This window comes from Amblyomma mixtum, chromosome 8 (assembly GCF_055824585.1).
Source record: "Amblyomma mixtum isolate Tamu chromosome 8, ASM5582458v1, whole genome shotgun sequence".
NCBI lineage: Eukaryota > Metazoa > Arthropoda > Arachnida > Ixodida > Ixodidae > Amblyomma > Amblyomma mixtum.
In genome coordinates this window covers 35337992-35364002 of record NC_143019.1, presented here as the reverse complement: position 1 = coordinate 35364002, position 26011 = coordinate 35337992, and the positions used below count along the sequence as shown (strand labels likewise).

At 45.3% G+C, this 26011-nt stretch overlaps 2 protein-coding genes across 2 annotated transcripts in view; one reads left to right on the top strand and one right to left on the bottom strand.

Annotated features, from left to right (window-relative positions):
* The window catches only part of LOC149332066 (sushi, von Willebrand factor type A, EGF and pentraxin domain-containing protein 1-like), a 30127-nt gene extending 10980 nt beyond the window's left edge, over positions 1-19147 (bottom strand). Inside the window, exons 1-12 of the mRNA XM_089557457.1 lie at positions 18966-19147; positions 17525-17738; positions 16333-16490; positions 14022-14226; positions 12987-13175; positions 11541-11699; positions 9450-9632; positions 8219-8398; positions 7046-7249; positions 4752-4997; positions 3511-3641; positions 1812-1920 (exon numbers count right to left, since the gene is read on the bottom strand). Coding sequence (XP_089413583.1) covers positions 1812-1920; positions 3511-3641; positions 4752-4997; positions 7046-7249; positions 8219-8398; positions 9450-9632; positions 11541-11699; positions 12987-13175; positions 14022-14226; positions 16333-16490; positions 17525-17738; positions 18966-19040 — 2053 coding nt within the window. The 5' untranslated portion in view covers positions 19041-19147. The remainder of the gene's footprint in view (positions 1-1811; positions 1921-3510; positions 3642-4751; positions 4998-7045; positions 7250-8218; positions 8399-9449; positions 9633-11540; positions 11700-12986; positions 13176-14021; positions 14227-16332; positions 16491-17524; positions 17739-18965) is intronic.
* Positions 19148-23011: 3864 nt separating this feature from the next.
* On the top strand, positions 23012-25503 carry LOC149332065 (uncharacterized). The gene is made up of 3 exons (XM_089555684.1): positions 23012-23189; positions 23765-23841; positions 24506-25503. Exons 2-3 carry the CDS (start codon positions 23775-23777, stop codon positions 25057-25059), a joined length of 621 nt encoding a protein of 206 aa, XP_089411810.1. The 5' UTR covers positions 23012-23189; positions 23765-23774; the 3' UTR covers positions 25060-25503.
* The last annotated feature ends 508 nt before the right edge of the window (positions 25504-26011 follow it).

Below are 26011 nucleotides of genomic sequence, written 5' to 3'. Positions count from 1 at the left end.
AGACAACCTGCCCTGATGGGCCACCCGATTGGTTGAGAAAAGTCACGTGACCCTGAGACGTCATCCGTACCAGCCCACCATGGCAGGCGGCAACTAGGTGAGCAGATTGTGAGCAACCTGCCCACCGTAAGAGGGGCCAGTTAAATTTTTTATTGGTGGAGAGAGATCATGTGACCTTGTGACGTAACGAAAGCCTGTCCATCGGGTTGTGAGCAACCTGGTTTCTGGACAGCAACCTAGAGAGAGAATCTAAATCTAAAATTTCTATATAAAATTCTCACATTCCAGCTAGTAGTCCGAATAGGGTGGTTGATAGACCGGCAAAGAAGCTGACGCAAGAAGTTGCAACGGAAGATGAGACAAATGTGACATGGAATGCTATAGCAATCCACTTTTAAAATAACGTAAGCGTCATCGTAGTTTTTTTTTGTAATGAATTTTTCCATGACGCAGTTCTTTACACGTATTGTGAGCAAGAAACTAAGCAAACCCTGGTAAGCTATCGCCAAACGCTTCGTAGGGAAGTGATCCTCGTCCCGGCGAGTGTAAAAAAAAAACAGATTTCGAGATTAAATCTGTCTCCTGCAGGCACTGTAAGATTTGTCGCCCGAATTAAGTACTATTTTATTGAGTTAACAGATCACGTCAATTTGTCAGCTCATATCATGGCTTTATTAATATGCAAGCTGTTCAGTTCTATCTTCGGTAGCTGCGTTGATAAAATGAACTGGGCAAACTTGTGCTCCTTATATTTTGGGAGCTTTTGCTGTAAATCTTCAGCGAAATCTGAAGTCAGGGACTAAAAATGATTAGAGAAAGTTATTTTCAAAACTTACTCGTCTTACGGCAGCTCTAGTGAGGTTGCGTTTACGTGTGCTTGTTTTGCAAGCATGAGTGCTTTAGAAGGCCCGAAATAAGTTATTTGAAGGCGGAACAACTTCTATCACCTTAGAGACAAAAAAATTGTAACTGAGAACCTGGAACCGGTGTTTGTACAGAAGAGGGCGCCAGAGAAATTTTGCATGTAATCTTCTGTGTGGGTGGGAAATTTCTTAGTGAAATCATGGCGTGCTACTCATAAGACTTGAGAATTTTGTACCCATCGGAAAATTATTTTCCTGTGGAAGAGATATTTGATACTACTTTTCGGTGGACGAAAATAATAACAAATGAGCAGCCACCCCATGGTAAGCAGAGAAAAAGGCCACCACTTGATCAAAACTGTTTCCCTTTAAATTTCGACCAGTGGCACTTCCGCTTCTGTATCATTCAGCCCTCATGCAACATACGCGCAGCCCTTGCCCTGTGATTGCTAGCTTTTCCGATTAAGTAGGCGCGCACTGCAACTTTTGGGCGCCCCAGCAATATTTAAGGTGTTCGTCGGTAAAGGAAACGTTCTTTTCGACGGTTCACCGTGCAAAACAGCTCAGGGCAGATATTCAGACTCACGCCACACGTTGACAAGGAAGCTGCAATTATTTTCTTCTAGAAGATACATTTGGCACAACTTTTCGGTGAACCAAAAAATAACAAATGAGCTGCCACCCCATGGTAAGCAGAGAAAAAGGTCACCACTTGATCAAAACTGTTTCTCTTTAAGTTTCGATTAGCGGCACTTCCGCTTCTGTATCATTCAGCCCTCATGCAACATACGTGCACCCCTTGCCTTGTGATTGCTAGCTTTTCCGATTAAGTAGGATTAAGTAACTTCTGGGGCGCCGCTGCAATATTTAATGTGTTCCTCGGTAAAGGAAACGTTCTTCTCGACGGTTCACCGCGCAAAGCAGCTCAGGGCAGATATTCAGACTCACGCCACACGTTGACAAGGAAGCTGCAAGTTGCGTAATTTCCGCTTCCGTCCCTGGCCTTGTAGGTGATTCTTGATGTACCAAGCCCGAACTTGGACCCAGATTTGGTGGTCTATAAGAAACAGCATGATAGAATAGGACTCAAATTAGGGAAATCAACAGGTCATACGCGATTACATTACTTTCAACCTGCAGTACTAAGACTTCTTGTTAATACCAACTGTTGCACAAGCACTGTATTGAAGTTAACCTACACACGGGCTTTCAGGCACACCGCTGCTTATAACCTAGCGTCATTTTGCTCATCAGTATTTCATTACTTACACAGAAATTTCTGCGTACGGGCGTTTTTGCGTACCATTGCTATCGAAACGTTTCCGCCACAGTCAAGATCACGCCCACTGACTCTGAACTGCCTCTTCGAATGCCTCTAACTGATTTTTCGTTTTCCCCACCCTGAGGATTTAATTCCGGTGGTGTGCGGTCATGGACTATAAAGGAGCAGAAACAAGTCTGGAGCCCTCTAATACAGCTCCTTCATGGCTAATATGAGGCTGCGACACGTTTATCCACTTAGACCGGACCCCTCAGCATAAAGTTACCAAGATTTCAGAAACGACACAGTGGCCTAGGTGAGTTAAACCAAGTGAGTGTTGTTCAAAGTTGCATGGCGTGGGAACCGGTGTTTTTTGTTTATTTCGAAACATATTATGTAGTGAGGCTCATGACCCACTTTTCAGATACTTGGGTTACAGGATAACCTGGTAATTCGCTAGTTATGGATCACCTTGAAAAAGAGCAGGCTGAAATGCTTTATCAAAGGGTATTTACGAAAATTGTTTTGGTGGCCTTAAAATAAAACCTGAGGAATTCAAAAGCTGCCACGTGGCCCCAGTGTTACTTCAGCGCCCCAAGTGATGCCTCAGAGAACAAAATAAGTGAGCACTGGGCTAGAGGTATGCGCAGCAGCTGTCACAGGGTAGCTTATGCATAGGTTCCTCGATTACGAAAAGGAGCAACAAGTTTGCTCATAAAGAAGATATTTTTTGGTCATTTGTCGACTGAAGCTCAAAATGGCTTTTGGAGATCATACGCCAAAAGGAAACCTCGTTCGAAAACAAGAAAAAGTGCGCTTGTCATGCATAATTATCGAATAATAGTTAATTGAATACTCACCCTTTGCACCCTTTTGTACTGCAGGGACTTACTTATACTTTTCCTACTTTGAAGGTCGATAAAAGGATCTCGATAAATGGTACCCTGATGCGAACATTTTAGCCAGCTGTTTATGATAGAGTTAGAAAATTAGTTATTTCTGATGAAATTGCTTTTTAGTATGACAAAAACGCTGGAGAGTGGTTTACACAACTCTTAATAGGACGCAGTTTGGTTTCAGTACTCTAGGACCTTTCACATTTTTAATCTCTTCATTCCTTTTAGCTGGGACACCCACACATTCTCTTCAGCATTCCCAAAGAAAGCCTGCAGTATCTAGCAGCTTATTATCGCTGCCGCTAACGCGTTACTGTGCCGGTAACGCCAATTGTTCGGACAAGACACTACTACAGATATTGCTGATTATTCATGCCCATGTTCACCTCATCTTGTAGGTCTATGCTCGGACCACATTTGCTACTGTAGGTAAACCCGATATTTGCTTCAGTTCAGAATGGGAAGGCACGAAGACGATGAAACTCCTCACCGGCTCTTCAATGGTGAGGTTGCCAGAGTTGTCTCGGAAACTTGGTTCTTGCCATATAGCTTGAACCTCGTCTCCTGTCGTGTTCAGGCTGATATCTTCAGGACAGAATGTAATCCCAGGAGGTTCGTCATCTGCACGAAAGAAAAAAGGCCTGAAATAGCAGCGCCTGTTATGCGGTCTGTAATCAATGTCGCCTGGTGCTGCCGTTAAGTTAGAACCCAACGCTAGCAAGAAATAGATGGCAAGTATTTCAGTGGCGTGACGATGAAGAGTTTCGGTGTAGTTAGGCCCCACCTGGACATTCAAACTCGTTATGCACGCATCTGTGTATTGATCCCAGTAAACATGCTCCCTTGGCCATGTTTGTATGTCGGCGGTAATGTATGCCCGTTTAAATTAGCTTGACCGTTTGCTTGCCCATGGTTGCCCTTGGCCAACGTATGGCCAAAAAAAGACCACTCTTCGTGATGTCGTCACATTACCAGAATATTGTAAAATGTAATTTTGCTTTATTAAGGAAGACAAGACAACAGGGCCACACATCCCTTACAACTTTTTTTTACGTAGTCTATAGAGTGTCCGTTGACTTTTGTCTATAAATGCTATAGACTCTATAGAGACATCCTAGAGAACAGTTCATCCCTGCTGAAAAAAAGTTCTATGATGCAATAACCTCATAGATCATTCATCATAGAATATCATACAATCTGTATGATATATCATGCAATTCGTATGATATTCTATGACATCTCTATGACGACCGTATGATTTTGCGGAAATGCGTGGCATTTGAATGATAATTTTCTATGATTGTTATGATTAGTCTATGATATTTGTATGATAAGCTGTATGAGTTTATTGCATCTATGATATATCATACAATTCGTATGATATTCTATGACGACTGTATGATTTTACGGAAATGTATGACATTTGAATGATAATTTTCTATGATTGTTATGATTAGTCTATGATATTTGTATGATAAGCTGTATGAGTTTATTACATCATAGAACTTTTTTCAGCAGGGATAGGCAATACAAATTCTATAGACAGTCTATGGACAATCTATATATTTACGGGCATACATTTTTAGTAGACGTTTCTCTATAGACAGCCTTAGGCTATGAATGGGTACAAAGAAATATCTATAGGAAGGCAAGAGAAAATATAAGTGCGCTATAGACTCTCTATAGATCATTTTTATAAGAGAACAAAAAAAGCGTTGCCTCAGCTCTTACCACGAACGGTAATGGTGAAGGTACAGTTGGCTTCGAGTTGAGATCTGTCCAGGACTCGAAACAACAAGTGGTGGGTGCCTATGGGAAACCGATGAGGAGACGTGTAGTTGTGCGGCAGCACTACCTTGTCAATTTGATCGTTATCCCTGTACTCCGGCTTGTTCCAGGACACCTCTGCATAATCTTTTCCGGCCTCAGCACGAATGTTTATGTCTTTGGGACATGTGACTTCGGGTTTCTGAACATCTGCAACGGAACACACAATCTAATTTCACTTCGACTAATCTCAACTGCGCACACCGAACCGAACGCATTAGCACTATGATAACACTTGCACTGTCTTGAGAAACTTTCCATGTTCACGAGCTTTGCTTAACCCTGCCATGTTGAGCAAAGAGGGTATAAACCAAATATTAAAATCAGAGCAAACTCGTTAGGGTAAGCTATCTTTAGGAAAAGACGCAGAATTAGGGGCTGCACGATCCGTTAGCTTCTGATGCGATAGGACAAAAGTAATCAGTGTTCGTTTCTCAAACCAGGTTAGCTAAACTCGAAGCACTCACAAAATAGCCACGAACCAATCCCGTTCGCTAAAAGTCACCATATTCAAGAGAGCAGAAACCAGAGCAGCGCCCTCCAGTACAACTAACGCAGAGAGTTACGCCATCCAGTGTTCGTTGCCCCCTTGAGAGTTTTACCAGAAACTCGTTCCGGACCCGAAAGGCACCTCAGTGATGTCGCACGTTTCAGCTGTTAGGCAAGACTGTGTACAGCAGGAGTCTTCAGCTTACGGTAGCTTATATTCTTTCCTCGTTTTATCCATTCGTGAGGTGTTCAAATAAATTGGTTTATTAGTTGGTTTGTTGGGGTTTAACGTCCCAAAGTGACTCAGGCTATGAGGGACGCCGTAGTGAAGGGCTCCGGAAATTTCGACCACCTGGGGTTCTTTAACGTGCACTGACATCGCATAGTACACAGGCCTCTAGAATTTCACCTCCATTGAAATTCGGCTACCGCGGCCTGGATCGAACCCGCGTCTTTCGGGCCAGCAGCCGAGCGCCGCAACCACTGAGCCACCCCGGCGGGGGTGTTCAAATAGAGGGCCGGTAAACATAGAACGGTCATCGCGTGTAGATAAACTTGCACCATCATGCAGATGAACGACCACACTCGTCATAGGCGAAACCAGTTCCAACAAGTTTTGGTGACTCACACTAGAACCGAAAGGCTTCGTATTTTGAGTACCAGTTTCAGAATCGAGTCCGAGCTTCGCATTGAAATAGAACCGGGTGTCCCAAGTTTGATTCATAGTCAGCCTAAATGTAAGAGGGCCCGAACAGTGTAGCGATGAAAGTTTGCGCCGATGCAATAGGAGTCGAGGGCAGACCCATAATGCACATAAATAGTATGAGGAGTAAGCCTTTTTGATCTACCATTCTCGTTGACGAGTAAGATGGCACCCCCGTAAAACACCGGCTGATGGATGCCGAGACCCATTCGATCATGTTCTGCGCCGCTGCGGCCTCATAAGGTATATGACAGGATACGAGCCACGGCCTAATGCTTTCCTCCCATCCGCAACTATCCAATGCCGCTTTATATCACGTTTCCATTAACTACAGACAGAAGTTATTAAATGATCCCACAGGCTTTATTTGTGCAACTTTTTTGGAGCCCAGCAAATCTGCATCGCTTTGAAAGAGAAGCGGTCCGAGTGGCAGCTGTAGCTTTAAGCAGGGTTTAAATCTGAGGAGACAATTCTGAGGCAAGTATAAAGCAAGGAGCTGAAATGCAGGAATGTTAAAGTGACCTTTGTTTGGTTCGCTAGAGTGCGCTGCAAGAAAGGGAAGGAAGAAAAAAAGACAGAAAGAAGGAACAGCAAAATGCCGATGTACTCCACTCGTAGATGATGAACATGCAGTCCGTTACTAATCCCTGAGGCTTTTCAACTTTAGGTACTGCCGCTGCAGACAAAGCGCTGTGTGTGCCGTAAGCACTGAGGCAGACGTCTTAATATCTGTGGCTGCAAGAACGGCGTGTTAGCCACCTTGCTTAATGCCATCCACAGGGCCGTACATGGGAGATCGAATAGGAACCAAAGGTGCAGAATGTGGTGATAGCCTCATTACCCTCACAGCTAAAAATTATAAATTTCTTTCAGTTCACTTAAAGATGCAGACGGCTGGAAGTCACTTGAGATACTTAAACCAGCAATCGCAGTTCCGCTTTACCTGCCCCAACGCATTTATCGCACCAAGTATAATTTCCATGCGGACCCAACGAGGCACACTTACCTTTGCACTCTGGCTGCGAGTTTTCTCCATTGGCGCCGTACCACCGGCCATATTCGTTGCAGGTAAGCACAGGAGGGCCAACCAGTTCGAAGCCTCTTCTACACTTAGGGATGAATACATCACCGAACATGTAGGTCTTGTTCCTTCCAACGTCACCCAGATCTTGAGCATTTTCTATAGTCGGTGGCAAAGGACACTGGACCGCTTAAAGTGGGAGGAAAAGGGGCCCTTCGTCACAAGAAAAAAGTCCAAAAATATGGTCCTGGTAATCTTTGACCGCAAGGGCCGAGTTGAGTTAGCAATAAAGTAACATATTTTCAAAAGACCGAAATGAGGACCTGCGATTTAGACAGGCCATTTATTTCATTTATTTGCGAGTAGCACTGTATGCTATTTAGGTAGGAAAGTCAGCTATGAACAAGTAAGTCGTCAGCTGTACTTCTAAAGTTGGAAAGTTATCGATATCGGCCGGCGGCATATCCATTATTGCTCATTTTTCACCTGATATATGATTACGTCATTATTCGTGCTGTGGTAGGCAGCAATGTCGCTAATGCCAAGACACACTTGACATCCATATTCTCAGGCAGCGGCATAACGAGGCCACTGACAGAGCGAATAAACACTTTCACGAAGAATCGCTGTTTCGCATACCTTCCCTCGCAGTACTTTAAGCTAAATCAGCCTGCTCATTTTCAAATTTGTTGGTAAAAACTTTCGAGCAAATTGAAGAAGGAAATGGCATCCCCCCCCCGCCCCCCCCCCCCCCCCCCAGGTAACACGAGTAATGGGCCCAATATTACAAATGAATGGTTTCTCTCCGGTCCTTTGTAGGACTGGAATTTGCCAATATCTTTCCATTGTTGGGCGGATTAGCTCTGTTGCTGGGGCTACATGCGATTTCGTTCAGTGCTTTCTGCCCGAACTAGAAATTTGTTTAAGAGCCCGGAGGCACCAAAATGTTTTTTTTTTCTAACGAACCAGAAAAGGCGAATGCCACAGAGTGGGTTCGAATTACGATAGTAAAGACAGGCATTCGCTGAAAGTCTGGATGGGTTTTGCGGGTCAATTTTTATGCGGTCTTACACGTGATGACTTTATGTATATGCAAAACATTCGAATGTATACTTGATGCTTCGCACTTACTCAAGGACTAGAGATTAGAACGCTCACCTTGACAGGACACATCGTCGTAAGACCATGTCTTCCATTCGGTACACGTCCTGACGCTTGGCCCGACCCGTGTGAAACCGACGTTGCAGTCGAAACGGCACGTGTCGTTCAATTCGTAAGGAGAGTCGCAGTCTGTGATGTAGCCGTTCTCCGGCACGGTCGGCTGGGCACAGCGCTTGACTGAATAACACAAGCAGCAGGCGAACAAGAACGGGTGTTGTAGAGAAATATCCATGTCTTGTAAGGATGCTTTTCTTACATTTTTCCCTCTTCTCCCTGTAGCTACCACATGTGCCGTTAGGACTTATACCTAGAAATTCAATTAAATGCAGCTTTCTTTCCCATAAAAGTAGCTGGAGGGTATCTTGGGCAATACCTGCAGCGCCAGTGGCAATACAAGCGGCCCGCTTCGGTACACTCTAAACACCAATAATTCGATAGGGTATTAAAAAGGGGGTAAGCCGTCCTCTAGCGAACACACTTTTATGAAAGTGTGTGCGCGAGAGGACAGTTCACTTCCTTTTTACTCATTTATGCTTAGAGTGTGCCGAAGGAGAGAGACAAACACAAAAAGATGGAAATCTGCAATATAGCACAAAATGATAGCAAATACACGCCCGAAACGCTTACAAATGCTGCGCAAATAGATTTTTAAGGATGACCTTTAAGAGTGGGGACGAATAATGCACTTTTTGTATGCACTACTTTTAATAGCGTGGCCACGATAGAATCCCATGGGTTCTGTCATGGCTGTATTCTTCTACGGGCATCGCAGAGAGCAGAACGGTGGGACTGAAAATTTATGTTTAGACAACTAGACTGATGCTCATGAGTATCAGAAGCGAACAAACAGCCTTTGGTAGCGAGGCTCTGGAAGCGGTATGAGAATTCGTCTACTTAGGGCAGGTAGTGACCGGAGATCCGGATAACGAGAGTGAAATAACTAGAACACGAGAGGGAGATAACTAGAAGATTGGGATGCAGAGCATTTGGCTGGTTCTTTCAGATCGCGAATGACACTTCGCTAATATCCCTCCAGGGAAAAATGTATAACAGTCGTATATTACCGGTACTCGCCTATGGGGCACAAACGTGAAGGCTAACGAAAGGGATGTAGAACACTTCTCAGCTCTGGAAGAAGGCGAGAAGTCTCTTCTTAATGCTTCGCCCCCTCCTCTTTCCTGATCTTTCCATTTGTTTCCTATGACAAGAGAACAGCGTCCTCACATACCTACGCACAGGGACGTGTTTCCGCTCCACGTTCCATCATCCTGGCACTCTCGGATTGCGGACCCCTCGTCGAGGAGCTCGTAGCCGTGGTCGCATTCTAAGGTGCACTCCGTCTCGTGCGACGTATCGCACGGACCGACCAGGTGGCCGTGTTCGGGTGGTTGAAGCCGTGGACACGTAACAGCTGCGAGTGCAGACCAGTGGCATATGATGTTACGGTGACGGTTCAGGATACAGATTGGATGGGAGCAATATCGAGCGGAAAAGAAAATGCTGGACGCCAGGTGGTAAGTGTTTGCTGGGTGCCGATTCACGAAGAGAAGCGTCTGCGTACGCAGCCGACAACTCTCCGTCTACGAAGTTAATGCGAACAGTGGCAATGCTTTCTTTCTACGTTAGGATAGTGTGGCATGGTCGCTCAACGAACACACATCTTTGTGACAACATTGAATTCAATGGCCTTGCTCCGACTGCAGCACGCGAGAGTATGTGCTCCCTGAGCGTTTATGTGTGCGAAAGCATGAAAACGGAAACCGGAACTACCATGACCTCAAGCGTCCAATCTTTCCTGAGAACGTTTTGCAGGCCTTAGCAAACAGTGCCCTTGCAAGAAGATACATTCAAGCCTTGTCATCAGCCTATCTACGTTCCTGCCGGAACTCTAATCTCCCATAGACGTCCCATAGAGCTGCCATTAGTCCTGTGCGCGCCAGCTTACCTCATGTGCCTACGTGACTTTGTTACACCACTCTACTACACCTACTTTTCCTTGGAATCCACCCTCAAGCACCATCAGTTTATTCCCTTCGCGTTAGATGCCAGGCGGTCGCATTTAGATGGAAGCGAAATGCTAGAGGCCTGTGCACTGTGCGATGTCAGCTCACATTAAAGAACCCTGGGTGGTCGAAATTTTACGGAGCACCCCTCGCCCCCGCTACGGCACCCCTGAGTCGCTTTTGGACGTTAAACACCATAAGCCAAACAAAACCATTTGTTCCCGCCAAGTTTTAGACTATCTTATTCGGATTCCTGCATTTCTGCGTAATAATATTTCCTGTTTTTATTTCCTTTCATGATGGTTGGACTCATTCGTGTAATAAATTAGAAATGGCGTATCTGTTCAGTCATCGATTCTTGCTGCCTTGCGCCACTGCAACGAGGCAAGGGTTATCTAACGATATATTCTGTTAAGTTTATTTCTCATGCGTTTCTACAGATTACGATTTCATATATCATTCCTCAGAGACAGAATAGCAGTGCGGCACTCTAAGCCTTTTGGAGTGCGTGGCCCAGTCTCAAACGATAGAGGCATCTTACTAGTAAATGTACATTGTCTTCTGAGCCGCGATACGCACGCGAAGTTATGCACATCCATGTCGCTGCCGTAGATTTCCTCCTCTACACCTCATTCGATCCCTGTCTTGTCACGTGGCGCGGTGTGGCACGAGGCCGTATGGTGTGAAACTGGGGGCCTAACGCTTCGGGCCATGATGCTATGCGGCATTATTTTGTGTAGCATGGAGATGTGTGGCATCACAATGCGCGGAGCGGCGCTGTGTAGCACGATGCCCTGTGGTAGGATGTTCTATTTCATGATACAATGTGGTGTGAAACTGCCATGGTTTACAAGTTGTTGGTAAGCATCGGATTGCAAAAATAAACTTTATAAAATACCTTTTGTTACCATTTGTTCTTGTTGCATTTTTTTTTATTTCCTCTCAGCCCTCTTCAAGTGAAGTTCTCTGTCAGACTGCTAAATGTTACAGGTGTTTGTCGATCGCCGTTTCCTGTATAAGTGTGACAAGGTTTTTATAGTATTGGTCAATTAAAAGTAAAGTAAGCTCAAGTGGCTCTGTATCATATATGATGGAGGTCACGCAGAGCATAGTACAGGAAGGAGAAAACTGCAAAAAATCAATAAAAACGCTCTATGTGCGCATCACTTTAAAGTAGATTTCTAATGCGCGTCATAAATCTGTGTCCTCGCCTTTGACGTCACTTTGAAGATACAGCGCAGTTGGACTAGCAGTTCACACCCAGCAAAGAGAACTTACGTCACGAACCACTCAGGCTGCTAAACCTAGACACTCACGATCGCAAGGCTGTCCGGCGCCGGGGTCTCCTACGTAGCCATACTTGCAGACGCAGTCCTTCAGCGAGAGACTGCCTTCGTGTTCCGTCACGCTCAGAGGCGGGCATTGTTGACAGGACTCGCTGTCGTGAGTGTCTTTGTAGGTGCCCGGCTTGCAGGCTACCTCAGTATAAAGAAAACAAGAACGGGATCAACGTCAGTTGCAAATCCTAGGGCAAGGCCCCACGGCCGGCATCTGCGAGCACCAAGTCATATGGACAACAGCACACGTCGACTGGCTGGTAACTGCGCGGCGGATAGAGTAGCTCGATGATTCACTAACTTATCGAGGTTCTGAGGGCCCGCTAGGACCCAGATAAGTGGTTCCGACGTATAGCGCATTCTTCAAACTACATCGAGGGTGGAGAATGGCCCACCGGAACCTCATAGCCAGCTCACAAATGAACAGGCAAGCGCTTGAAGGCGGCTACGGACAAACACTTGCCTTAATTTACACATCCTAAGAAAATGTACCCAACAACCTATAAGGCCTCCCGTTCGCATTCTGTGGTTGTGGCCGCAACATATCGCACCTCGTAGGGCTGTAAACGCCACACAGCAGTCGCCATATGCAAAACCCATCCCAAGTGTAGTAAGAGGTAGCTTTGTTCAGCACAAACCTGGCCGACCAGCGATGCCTGATGAATGTGCTTATTTGCCGGAACCTATGTGTGCGTTTGCCTGAGCCCGCCAAAGTTGACAGCCGAAATAATTTGTTTGTAAAGCACGTAGTGGTAGCTCTTGTAGTATATTTGGCAGTCTTAACTTTCGGAAGGGCGAGAACGAGAACTTCAATCATCTTCAAGAAATTTGAAGGAAAGAAGGAAATTTCTTGGTCTCTACACTTTCGACAAAGCCAGAACGCCACACTCAACCATTAAGATTGCGAAAGCTACATTTGCATAAGGTTGTGTACTAAGACGTGTGGGCACAGAAGCCTACCTTTAAAGCATGTGTTGGTGTTGGCCATACTTGTGTGTGCAGGACCTGCACTAGATGTGCCGCCTATTTCTGCCTACGCTATTGGCAAGTACAAGCATGTTCCTGCGTGTATTGTTCGTGACACTCCATGCAGCTCATGGTTTCATAACATCATCACCTTCCATCTATACTCTACTTTCCTCCTTTCTTTTTCTTTTTGCATGATGTAGTTTATCATGCTAGGCGCATGTTTCCCCTGGCCGACATATCCATATTTCCTCTAATTTAACTACTCTGTCTCTCCCTGGAAGAACGAGAAGTGAAGGAATAATTTTTGGTTGCTTAATCGACTGCTGAGAAAGAGAGCAGTTGAAGAACAAAAATACCCAATGAAAAAGTCACTCATGCCTTGGTTCATTTTCTCCATTATCTTGGAGTAAACCGTTCCAGCAATGAAAGAGTCGTGCGAAAAGGAACAACGCTTACGTGTGCATCCTCCCATTCTTCCATCCCCGTAAAATCCTGGCCCGCAAAGGCATTGAGTTACACCAGTCCGCAGGTCACAACCGCAGGCCGCTTTCTCGTCACAGCATCCGCGGCCTTCGTAGGGGTGGTGGCACCAGCCGTCGCAGTCTCGCGGACTCCTCAGCACACTCCAGTTTTTGGCCGAGCCATCTGCATATCCCCCGTCGTCCAAGATTGTTGCACTAAAACTCGAGCCACTTCGTCACAATATATATATATATATATATATATATATATATATATATATATCTCGAAGTATACTTCGCTATATACTCTTGTAAGCAGTCAAGTACTTTGTGATTTCGCAACACACACACACACACACACACACACACACACACACACACACACACACACACACACACACACACACACACACATACACAAATATATACACATTTCAAATATTTCATGACGTGTTATGTGACCTCTAAATTGCTCATTTATTTACATTGTGCGGAGTGACAACTGTAATTCGCTCTGTTCTGTTTGTTCTGTTTGTATAATTTTAATAATGCAGTAATCTTCGTTCTTTGCCGCGCTGCCATTCTTTTAATTCTTTTGCTTACTTAGATCTCATGCAAAGTGTCTTATTTGAACTTTTGTTGTTTGTTCTATATTTGTGTTTTTTTTTTGTTTTTTTTATTCTGTTCAATTGCCTGTGCCCCCCCCCCCCCTATGTAATACCCTCTCGAGGGCCTTTAGGGGTATTCTGTATAAATAAATAAATAAATATTGTCATCAAACAGATAGGTATCATAGTACGTGAATTTATGAAATTCGGTATAACTATTGCTGTTTTTATTTTTAAACTTATGTAAAACTATATAACCGGTGTCTTCCTCCTGTGCTGTCAGTTATTTAAATGGGCCGGCACCATTTGTCAAGCTATTTACACAGCTTTTATCCGCGCTACAATCATGATTACAACAAATGAAGTGTAGTGGCAAACTTTAACGCAGTGCTCTAAGGCGCAACAAGGCGGCGGCGACTTGCCGTGATCGAAACTTTTTCCAAAATCTTCGAAGCTCTTGCATTCGAACACGTTTTCCCGTGAAGAGGCCAGCGCTTCGAGGCTGCCCTCGATGGCTCTTCCGATGCTGAACACGTATATCGTGATGCCGGCATTTTTGAGCTTGTTCGCCTCCTGCACAGGATCGGGGCCCATCGTGTGTAACCCATCAGTTACGAGCAGCAGCACCTGCAATATGAGACAGGCAAGAATTGAGCCGGTTCCGTGAGAAACAAAATGCAGCCCGTTGGCTGAGAAAGAGTCGGCTAGAGGGTTGGACTAGTGGCTGATTCATGATCAACAAACAGGCAGCCCAGAAAGGGAGAATTTGAAGAATGAGCGGGATGGTTTGAGGTGCCGCTATTTCGTCTTTTTTTTCACTCTTTGAGCTCTTTTTTTTCCTTGATCATGGCAGAGTAACGCGGAAGACAGGGCTAGTTGAAGGTAAATGGAAAAGGTATATGTAGTGCATGCTGCGGTTCGTAACAATAATGGCTTCAGGTCCGAGCTGGATTTCACAAGAGTGAGGCCTTTTAAGTGGATTCCACAAGAGCGTAGCAAAAAATAACTAACATCCCTCAGAAATTTTTAACATGGTCTAATTTACCCACCTGAGGCACGGGCTAGATTTTAGAGTCGGGATGGCGAAACAAAGGGTTAATCAAAGTTTTAGGAACAGAACGCCTTTTTTTTGACAAAATATCTCCACGCAATGTACATGGTATGTGAGCTGATTTGACATTAGCTTAGGCTTCGGAGGCACTTTCCGAATGACGTTGCTCTGTTACCATAAAGAGTTTGAAAGGTTGGGTGCAGGCTCAGGTTCAAGTCGGTGGGCCAATTAGGGCCATTACAACTGCCGGCATACTTTTTCATTAAAACGTACCTCCAACACTGTACAGCTCTCCGGGTCCAATAAATAAGAGTAATATCTATTAAGCGCCATTCCTTTTCGTGTTTTTTTTTTTTACATTTACGCTGATGTTCCCGCATGAGCAGTGATGTGGTCAAGCATCTGTTACTTATTCGGGATGGATCATGACATTTTTTTTTTTGTATTCAGGCGATTACTTGTTCTTCAATCATTTCTTTTTTTCTTTTATTACTCCACTGGTTACTGAACATTCTCCAACACCACCTCTGCAGTCAAAGACTGTAAAGAAAGGAATGGCTGCATAAACATTTAGTAAGTGAAACGGAATGCAGTTTTGTTGTTCCAGTAGTTACATCTAGATATCGAATACTGTTGAAGACATTCCTCAAACAGAAGTTCTTTTTGACAGACGCTCTGTGCGGGGGAAGGCGATTTCATTGTGGTACCGCGTGTAGTGGGAATGAATAGAGGAAAGCGTTCGTTTAGCCGAATGACATGCCGATCTTGCTGTCATGAGCTAGTCATGATAAATATGGTGGCCGCGTTTTTACATTGTTCAAAGATCCCAAGGTGGTCGAAATTATACCAGAGACCTCCACTACGGCACCTGTTTCACCTTATTCTTTCACACCCCCCTTCCTCTCTTCCCTTACGACGCGCTTCAGGTGTCCACCGAGATATGTGAGACAGAAACTGCGCCATTCCCTTTCCTCAAAAACCAATTTACCAATTTATTTAAAAGTTTCTCCTTAGTTACCTAGGCAATGAAACAATGGACGGTTATGAATTCCTCTAAACGGACAGACCCCTCCTCTGATGCATGTTTAGTGCACTCCGCAGCATACTTTTATTGCGAATGCACTACTTCACGGGGCCAAACCTAACCGAGAATCCTGTGGTGCCCTTAACACTGAGGGTACAGAAGAAATAAAATAAATATGGCCGCGGCTAGGTTTCAAACTCGCGGTGGTGCGAAAAGATCAGCTTCGCTGGCCTCTGCACGAGAGCGATATGTCATCGCCTCCGCCGATCACGCCACGTGTTAAACTACAACACACTCGCGCTGTGCATTGCACTCGTCTTCTGCATCAACTTCCATCTGCAGATGGAAAATTATCAGCCATACAGGCTAAAGATATGGTTTCGCACGCATACTCGATTAACCGCATCAAAATCCTACTACTTCTTTAACAGTGCCGGCTACAGCCGAGTTTGCAGCCAGGCTGCGTCTGCATAGCAGCAAGGAAGTGGGGAAAACTACGCCACACCACGCGCTGAAACATGGAACAGGGCAAAGGCGGGAAGACAATCAAGTATGGTTACAGGCTTTGACACCTGCTGTTATAAATGCAAGTTTGAAGTAACCACCTTTTCCCTACCCCGTATTTATCCGGAACGTGTTTAGAGCAGTAGTGGCTCACCTTGCTGGCATTTTTGCGGCTGTTGCGGAAAATACGGCCCGCCTTTTGTAGCGCGGCGCCAGTGTTGGTGGCTTCGGTGTTTACGTAACCAACGTCCTGCATTTTTTTCGACAGCTGGCATTTGTTGCCGGGCTTTTTTATAAAATCTGCATGCACAACTGAAACGAAAGAGGAACGAGAGGGAAATTCACGTTGTCAGAACGCCGGTGAAAAGTATTTATTTAATCTCTGCTAGTCAAGCGTTCAGACCTGTACGAAATCTCTGGAACTATTGAGCTGGAGCTGCTACCTCCACGGACCAACAGAGATTAATATGCTAACGCCTTTTGACAGCTTACTTCTCTGGTGCGGGCAGAATACATGCTGTACACCTTTGACAAAAAGCGTATTAGATCACGTTATTATACATGCTACCTCAATTACCAGAGCATACAGCATTTTGGAAACATTTTCAAGATCAGGGATCTCATAATTAAGAAAAATGCGCCTATAGGTATATTTCACAGGTAGCTGAGAAAGTTGGTAGATAAGTTTGTTTCTTTTCATGCAAATATTCCTACCAGTACCATGATGGAACGGCATAAATTGAGGGAAACGTCGTCTCCGTGGTTTGCCAGCCTTTATTGCCGAGTTTATGCCTTTAACCAAATGAAGAGGTTATTTGAAGAAATGAATAAGAAGAAAAAACTATTTTTGAAGGGAAAATGCATATGTTCGGCGACGTTGATGAAACTATAGCCTAGCAGTGAGGTTAGCGATTCCCTCTCATTGGCATCTCTTCTGCAGGAACGATGCGCCTAATATTCATACACCATTACAAATGGTTGGCCAGAAGTTTCCGCCTTGAACTACTTGTGTCCCTCATGCATTCTATTCAGAAAGCACACGTTAGCACTGTGGAGATCAACAACAGAACATTTCCATCACTTCGGCCAATTGCGATGCATAACATGCTGCCCCGATCTTTACTGGAACATCCATTTTTTGACAAGGCCTGTATTCCGTGAGAGTGAACACGTGCTTCGAGTCGGTTCTCATTGTCTTTCTTTGACGTCTATTTCTGGTGCTTGCAGCACACTGTCGTTTGTTACAACTTGATTAGGGAGTTTACGTAGACTGAGTACAAACGAGCGCTGGCCTAAAGCGTGATATCTGGAGAGAGAGGATGGCCTCATGTGTGCTCCTGGCTTACCGACGTCGCTGCTGAAGGAGACAACAGCAACATGTGTGGCGTTGGGCATCACATCGAAGTACTTGAGAGAGCTACGCACAAAGGCCTGCTGGATCTCGAAGTTGTCTGCCCCAACACTGCCTGATCTGTCCAGGAGGAACACCACGTCGGAGCCTGTCGCGTTCAAAACTTCCCACCGGAACCGTCGCCAGTGGCCATGCGCTGCTCCGTGTTCCTGTAAGTTGAGGCAGTGGTGCAGTTTTATGGAAATCCAACATACTTCTAGCCTAGCTCTACACTATAGAATCCTACACAAACCTAGCTTTGTATAGTGCTTTACTGCCCAGTACAACGATTTATTTCGAAAACCTTGAGCTGCATTATGTTAACTATAAAAAATATGTTTCTAGTTGCAGCTTTGCGCGAGCATATCTTCAGTCATGATAGGCTAATTTAGTATAATTCTAAACCATTCTAAGCGTTTTGATTTTTTTTTACCCTCGCCATCAAGGATGCTGCGTGGCTTTGAATGTTTACTTAAATAAGAAAATTAGCATTTAATGAATTCATAGCGTTTACGGAATCGTCAAATATTGTCGCCTGGCTTGAGTGATTCTTACGCCCGATTTACGCCGACACTTCGCACAGCCCTTCGAATTTCGAATGGTGGTCAAATTTCGATGGAGGCGAAATTTTATAGGACCTTGTAATCTGCGGTGCAAGTGCCCGTTAAACAACCCCACGTGGTCGAAATTTCTGGAGACCTTCACTACGCCGTCCCTCATAACCTGAGTCACTTTGGGACGTTAAACCACCATAAACCACAAACCATAGACGATGACTGCCAACACAAGTGAAAGGTGCCGCTGCGGTGGCTCAGTGGTTATGGTGCTCGGCTGCTGACCCGAAAGACGCGGGTTCGCGGGTTCGATCCCGGCCGCGGCGGTTGAATTTCTTTGGAGGAGAAATTCGAGGCCCGTGTACACTGTGATGTCAGTGCACGTTAAAGAACCCCAGGTGGTCGAAATTTCCGGAGCCCTCCACTACGGCGTCTCTCATAGCCTTAGTCGCTTTGGGACGTTAAACCCCGTAAACGAAACCAAACCAAACAAGTAAAAGGTATTCAGAAGATTCGGGAAGGGGCGTGAAGGCAATGACCCGATAATATTTCACATTATTGACCTCTCGACAACACAGCACGCGTAGGAGTAATCATGCCTACCGCAAGAAAAAAAACTATGCACCGACAACACCTTAATTTCAAAATAATCAAGTGATACTTCACTCCCAAATAAAAAAAACTCAAATTTAGGCGATCAAGTCCTCTTAGTAGAGCTGAAACTTTATTCGACATTTTTTATATATCAACAAGCGGTCGATGGCTGATATCTATTCGTCCTTACAGCCATCCCCATATGTTAGCTTTCTCTCAACCCGGCGATTTCGCGAAGATCATCCTTACCTGCGAGTGCGATATGTCGCAGAGAATCCAGACAACCAAACAAGTTCGCAGTCTCCCTAGGTACGAGGCCATCATTTGGCGCCTCTAAACGCCGCCGACGGGCTCCTGTTCGTACTGGCGGTGGTATGGCCTACTGCCTCCGGTCTGCAGGGTAGGATTGCCGCCTCCGCGCCGTAGCAGACACTTCCTCGCACTCTTATCGCCATCTCGCGAGCCGCTTGAACTTCTGTAATGCCACACCGAGACTGCAATATCAGCTGCATGGTTCGCGGCCATGGTGGCATGTGTCCGCTGAGTCCGATAACGAGCGGTGGGCTGGTCGCACCGCGAGCAACAACGAAGACAACTGTGCGGCGTGAGGACGTCTCAAAGATGTATTCATGGTGGGTATTGAACCAGCCGCACACTGTTGAGACTAGGCCCGGTGACAAGCCTACTCTTCAAATAGATAAAAAAAGCAAAACAACTTGAGTTGCCAAGTCAACGTACTGCTAAGTACGCGTGGACTACACTACCCAGCCAGGACAATTCATCCCCGTCGTCGCCCTCTCTCTGTGAAATGGCGAGATGTCCTTGGCCCCCGGTCCGTTCATATCCAGACTTGCAGCACGTGAGATTGCTAGCTGCTTAACTTCGCTTAAAGCTTCTTTTTTTCAAATGGGCGCTTTGGATTGACCTCAAGGAAGGACACATACACACACACTTGTGTGTGTGTGTGTGTGTGCGTGTGCGCGCGCGTGCGTGCGTGCGTGTGTGTGTGTGTGTGTGCGCGCGCGCGCGCGTGTGTGTGCGTGTGTGTGTGTGTGTGTGTGTGTGCGTGCGTGCGTGTGTGTGTGTGTGTGTGTGTGTGTGTGTGTGTGTGTGTGTGTGTGTGTGTGTGTTTATATAAGCCACACATAGTACGGAAATTCGGAGACAATGTGACAAGGCAGATATAGGAAACTCTGAATGTTTTGAAAAGTTTTCGGTACGGGTTCCGCATCGTGTTCGTGTGGCTTCCTCCTGTTTTTGATATTATGCGCATTACATCTTGCGGAATGAGTATTACTTTGACCCTTCCTAATGCGCTGTCCGTGTACACCGCATAGACTCCGTATGTTTTATACGGTTTCCATATAAGTCGCACAGACAGCAGTGGCGCTTATATGCTATGTGATTCACCAGGAATAACAAAGCATTCAACATTTACACAAGTTCTTTCCCCGGGTCGCCTATAGTTTTTTGTCAAGGCGCTTTATTACGTGGGATACCGCACCGCGGCAGCAGTTACAAAATTGCCAAAAACCATCAGAAGCTGAAGAAGCCGCAGAAAGAAAAAGCCAGAGTGAAATCAAATTCAAAAACTAAATGTGTAAACCACCAATAGAAATTCGAAATTACGGACAGCCGATATGCTAACTCGCATTCCTTGTATCGCATCGTATGATTGCCTTTTCGTTTTGGTTGACCCAAATTATCAACATATACTTGGAGCACGTTCAATCTTGCAGATAGAGGCCACGAAAGTAAATCTAAAAACGAGTGTTTCAAGAAGACGAAGTCAGCATAAAGAGTAGTGCAGAGCGGGGAATGAATGATTTGAAGCTCGCAACGGCGGTGATCAGCTGCAGAGTTAGGTATATTTTACCAAGGATGCATCGTCTAGCTAAAAAAATATCAACCAGGGCGGCTAAAGTCCAAGTGAAATCCAAAGTTTATTAAAAAATTCGGGACACTAAGCTCCACCTTTAAGGGTATAAAGATAAAGCACCTCATACAATAGACACTTTAGCATAATGTGTACCCTGCTACCGTTACCTTTACCCGGTTCCCGCGCGCGCAGTCAGTGCGCATGCGCATATCGCCTTGAATGCGCCAGATGGCGCCAGGTACCCGGAAGCGGAAGTACCGGGAGGCGGCAGGCGGCCTCCCGGTACTCCGGTTACGGTGACACGCTACACGGTATGCTAAAAATGTCTTATAACGCCAATATTCTCCATCTTGGAACCTTACCGAGGCCTCATGAATCGTATCGTTCACGTTAAGGGGAGGGGACATTCTACCAGGTATTTCAGGGAATAATAAAATTGAGCTAGGGCTGGTTGGTTCATATTTCAAACATCAGAGGGCAGCGCGAAAAGACGGCACAGAACACAGCAGAGACACAGAACACGGCAGACTCAGAACCCGTAGTGTGTTTTGTGTCTAGCTGTGTTCTGTGCCTTAGTACCCATTACATGGCCGCATTTTATCTTCGTTTTTTTTTTTTACTTCTTCCACACTGCTCTGCTTCTGTCTTTATCTCCCAAATTCCCCTCCCTACGCAAAGTAGTATGCCAGCAATTTTTAAACACCGGCTAAATTCTCTGTATTTCATTACAGAGTCTCTCTCTCTCTCTCAGGGAATAGTGTAAGTAATTCTCAAAAATATTTTTTTGAGGTGAAAATATGCCTTTTTTAGCGTTTTATTACCTGTGCTGGCGGACAAAGAAAACTAGTGAATCGGTTTGGTTTATTGGTTTTAACATCCCAAAGCAACTAAGGCTATGAGGGATGCCGTAGTGAAGGGTTCCGGAAATTTTGACCACTTGGGGTTGTTTAACGTAAACTAACATCGTACAGCACACAGACTCTAGAATTTCGCCCTCATCGAAATTCTGCCGCAGGGGCTGGGATCGAACCCGCGTCTTTCGGGTCAGCAGCCGAGGCCGAAACCATTGAGCCAGCGCGGCGGGGCTCCTGAATTTTTTTTTACGAATGGGTGCTTGCGTCCCTTCAACGCCACGGCTCTTGAAGTCCTGCCTTAAGGGTGAGAATGCATGCGCAGGCGACATTATGCGGTCGGTCGCCTGTAGATTTTCGCTGCTCACGAATATTAATGTAAACAGCAGCGAAAAGACGCAACACCGCAGCCTTTTCAATTTCTTAGTGCGGTTGTCTATTAAAGCAAGATAATGGCCTCATTTGAAGAATTTGATGCTCAGACTGCCGTATTGAGGACGTTAGGCTGATGGTCTGATGAAACTAAGAAGAATTTGCACTGCTACTACTATGCTCCGAATGATTCTAACCAGGTACGTTTCGCACAAAAGTATAAGGTAAGGGGCAACAGACGTTTGTTTGTGTGGTAGTTTTTCTTTCTAATGCTTAATATGAATATGTAAAGTGAGGTCGTTAGACTGGTTATTTATTATCCCAAAAACACCAGTACGTGCTTATCCGAAAGGATTTGTTTTTAATGCCAACACCTTTGAATGTGTTAGGCCCACTGGAAAGGCCGCGGAAAATTTTAAAGGGGAAATGCGCGTCTAAGAAATTGATATCATTTGAAGTAACGGCAGTGCCGCCAAAGTGCCGCTTTAAAACGCTCCTTATAATCAATCCTCCCTTGAAGAGCTAATTAATATTCCCTAAACTTCCTGAGTACTGCACGTCTGCTACGAAATACGAAAGGCAAACTTGCTTACGGGCTGTCGTTTTTACCGCTTTATTTCCTGCAAGGACCTGAAAGAAGGGAGTAAAAGAGCGCTGCAAACTTCCTCTTCTAACCCATAGAAGGCTCTTTAACTGGCAACAAAATAAAACATTTGAAAGCAGTGAAGACATCTACAAAACAATGTGACCTTAAGGACTAATGCGGCGCGCCAGCGGCATGGCCACGTAGGTTCGCTTTCTGCCCTTCATTTCTTCTTTAACCCTTTCATAACTGTTTGTGGGGGGATAACACGAGTCAGAGCGAACGCACCAGTCTTCCGTCTGCTCAGAAGTTGTCGTGACGTAACCTTTCCTGTGCCCATTAGGCGCTCGAGGCTGTAAGCGACAATCCAGTGTTGCACAGTTCTCGTAGTCTCTGTGTCCATGACCCCAAGGAAGTTGTTTTGTTGACATTTCCACCTCACACGCGAGAATACGCGCACGGAATACGAAACTTCATCGAGGATGAGCGCTTTTGGCACGCCCTGCCACATCCTGTCTGAGCGGCCGTCGTAGATCAGCTGGAATTGCACGCGCGGCGGCGGAAGACGCCAAGAATCATGTCATTAGAGCCCGATTTAGCTGCATTTAGTCTTCAATGACCTTGCGGCGGCGCGGTAACAGTCCGCGCTAAATATGTGTCGTGGCTTGCTGGCCTACGTATAAAAGGCGCCTTGCCTGCGAAGGAGACCCAAAGTTTTCATCGCTTTCGGTGCGTCGTACTCAGAGGCAAGCGTGTGCTAAGAAGTCTGTGCCAGCGATACCTGTTCGGTACGTATCGGCTTCTATACTTTGTCACCTTTGATAACCTTTTTCCTCGGTTGGAGCATCTTGCGTTAGAGTAAGGCTGGTTGATTGCCATTTGTTCTTTTTCTGCCGACGTTCTTTGCGATCATTGGATATATAGAACGTTTAAATTTTCATTTCTGACACTTTAGGGTGAAGTTTAGAACCGCCTCATTTGGTGGCAACAATAGCGACGGTACTTCAGCAATGTTCCGCCGTTCGTGGAGCACTGTGGTAGTAGTTATTTGTTTATAGCTATTCAGAAATACGTGGTGAGTTAAGGTCAGGCTAGTATATTCCTGATCGTGAGGAAAGCATTCACAAGAAACGCCCCCTGCACCCTGCAACGCCACTGTTGCAAAGGTTACGTATATAACTCATTGCTTCTAACACTTTTGTTTCGTGTTTATATCATTAATTATCTTCGAGTACGAAGTTTTGACCAGCTATGACGCGACTAAACTCGGTTTTTATTTTGGTACTGATATTAGGAACTCTAATGGCTTTGGATCTCTCTATAGAACCTGCACTGAATTGTTATGTTTTTTTATTATTCACAGGGGAGCGAAAATGGCGCTGTTTTATACGGCCGGACTCCTGGCCTTCTTCATGGCCTCGACGGTAATGGCAGTTCGAGGTAAGTTCTAGTTGTTCACATAACACTCGCTGTACACAAATACACACGCACACAAACACACACAGAAAGTTCCTGAACACAGCACTCGGGTTTCCTGGCTGACAGTTTGTATGAATGGAACATGAAATACTGCATGGTATGATAAAGTACAGTTGTTACATATCCCTAGACTGTGAACCAATGGCAGTGCTCATGTCTCAGCCAATGGGTCGGGGAAAACAGGTTATCTGAAGATGTGAGAAGTGATAGCATTAGATGTGCAAAGTCGCTCTCAGTAACTATAAACTTTGACGCGGAAATTTAATTTCTCTGTTTTCATTACTTGACTTAGTGGGCAAACGTTTATTGAAGGGGATGGTGGCTGTAGCGCTTGTGGGTGGGTCCTTAATCCGGGGCACATGCTAAGATTCAGACTGCACATATCTAATTCAGACGAAACTAAAGATCGGCACTGAATAATCGCGGTGTATTAATTATTGCGCTTATTATGGTTGGCTGCTTCCTAACGAGGCATTAATTTCTCTATACGTGCCCAATTTTGACTTCGTGCCATGTACTTGCTGACTAGAGAAGGAGTTTGATTCATTAATATTGTATGTACAGTCGTGATGTGTCCGCATTACATTCCTGTTATTACCCCCTCTTTCCTCTCTTTCTGGTGCAGAAAAGTGCCATATTCCGGACGAAGATTGGGAAGAACTAGCCGACCAGTTTCTCGCGAAAATGCCAAATGAGTTCACCTTCCCACGAGGCGGCGGTGACTCTCCCAAGAATAACGAAATTCTCGCCGGCATCACTGTTGGCGACATGACCCTCACTGGCCTCGACCGACTCGAGCGGTACGGAACAGTGCGCGTGTACTGCAAGAACGGCAAGCCACTGGTGAGCGTCAGCATGGTAGCCCGAGCACCCCTGAAGATGTCGGCTCCCTGGAAGTACTGCGGGGGCAAGTCCGGCGTCGCAGGCACCCAGGCCAACCACGTCAAGGTGTGCATCAACTTCGAGGTTGACGAAGTCGACGGCAAAGCGACGCTTCGGCCGGTCAGGGTTTCACCTAAGTGGATCGAATCTCTCGACGTGAAGCTCGAAGGTGCCGGAGAGGTTATCAACACTGTTTCCTCAATCATGGGAAAGATTATGCCAGCTTTCGTGAAGGATTTCTGGATTGAGAACCTGCCCTGGAGGATGAACAAGATCCTGGAACAGATTGCCAAATAGAAATGATGGCACTGATGCAAATCAAAGCGACCGCGGCTATCACTTTGTAAAACGCGAGTTATTGGTACTCAACAAAAAAAAAAGCGGTAGAGCTTCTATCTTGTCAGAAAGCCCATATTTTAGGGACTGCCTTTCCGATCATGACATAGTGCCTGGCGAAAAACCTCCGTGCCAAAATACGTTGAGAGACCTAGCATGTGCCATTTTCCTAAACTGAGTTCTTTGAATTCGGTCAGTGATGGAAGGCACTAAAGAAGCGGGGTTGGCGACGGCATTGACTGTGTGAGTTCTTTGTAGTACGCGTGCTTCCAGTTTCGTAATTGGATATTTCCTCTCCTGCGCAATGCGAAAGCAAAGAGATTTCGTTTTTCATATTTACCAAACTGGCCATTACTGGCATGACAGATACTCTTTTGAGGTTTGCAAGAAATAAAAACTTTCTTCTTAAAAAAAAGAAAAATGGCATCAGTTCCTGCATCATTTTGATCTTTTTTTTTAATGCATGCAAAGTGCATTAAGGTCACTCAGTAACGGTGTTTTCTCGTGGATGTGCCTCACTTGTTTTACGGTGTTGCTAAGTCCACCAAACGCCAGCCAGCGTAACATAAAACGGCGATGTTCTCCCTTATTGAGGTTGTTCCGACTTTCAATACACGGTGCATTTACAGTTAGATAGCCATCACACCTAGCTTTGCAGCATCATTATAGCAAGCCCTGTTTTAAAGAAATTGGTAAGAAAAGAGAATGTGAATCTGCAAACATGTGAAGTATGTGTGTAGCTGAAGTTCTTGGAAAGAGAGATCGAGTTTCTCTCAGAGAAATATCTCGTTGATATGGCATCGCTATTTTTCTGTCTGTCCTTCCAATAGATAATATATCATTTCGTGCAGCTGAATAAATTACGGTTGAAGGCCGAAAGCTCACGTAGTGGACCAGCTATCAACGGCCATAC

Coding starts and splice junctions, on each gene's coding strand:
- LOC149332065 (XM_089555684.1), top strand. CDS start 23,775: ATGGCGCTGTTTTATACGGCCGGACTCCTGGCCTTCTTCATGGCCTCG. Junction 23,842..24,505: donor GACGGTAATGGCAGTTCGAG/GTAAGTTCTAGT, acceptor TTTCTGGTGCAG/AAAAGTGCCATATTCCGGAC.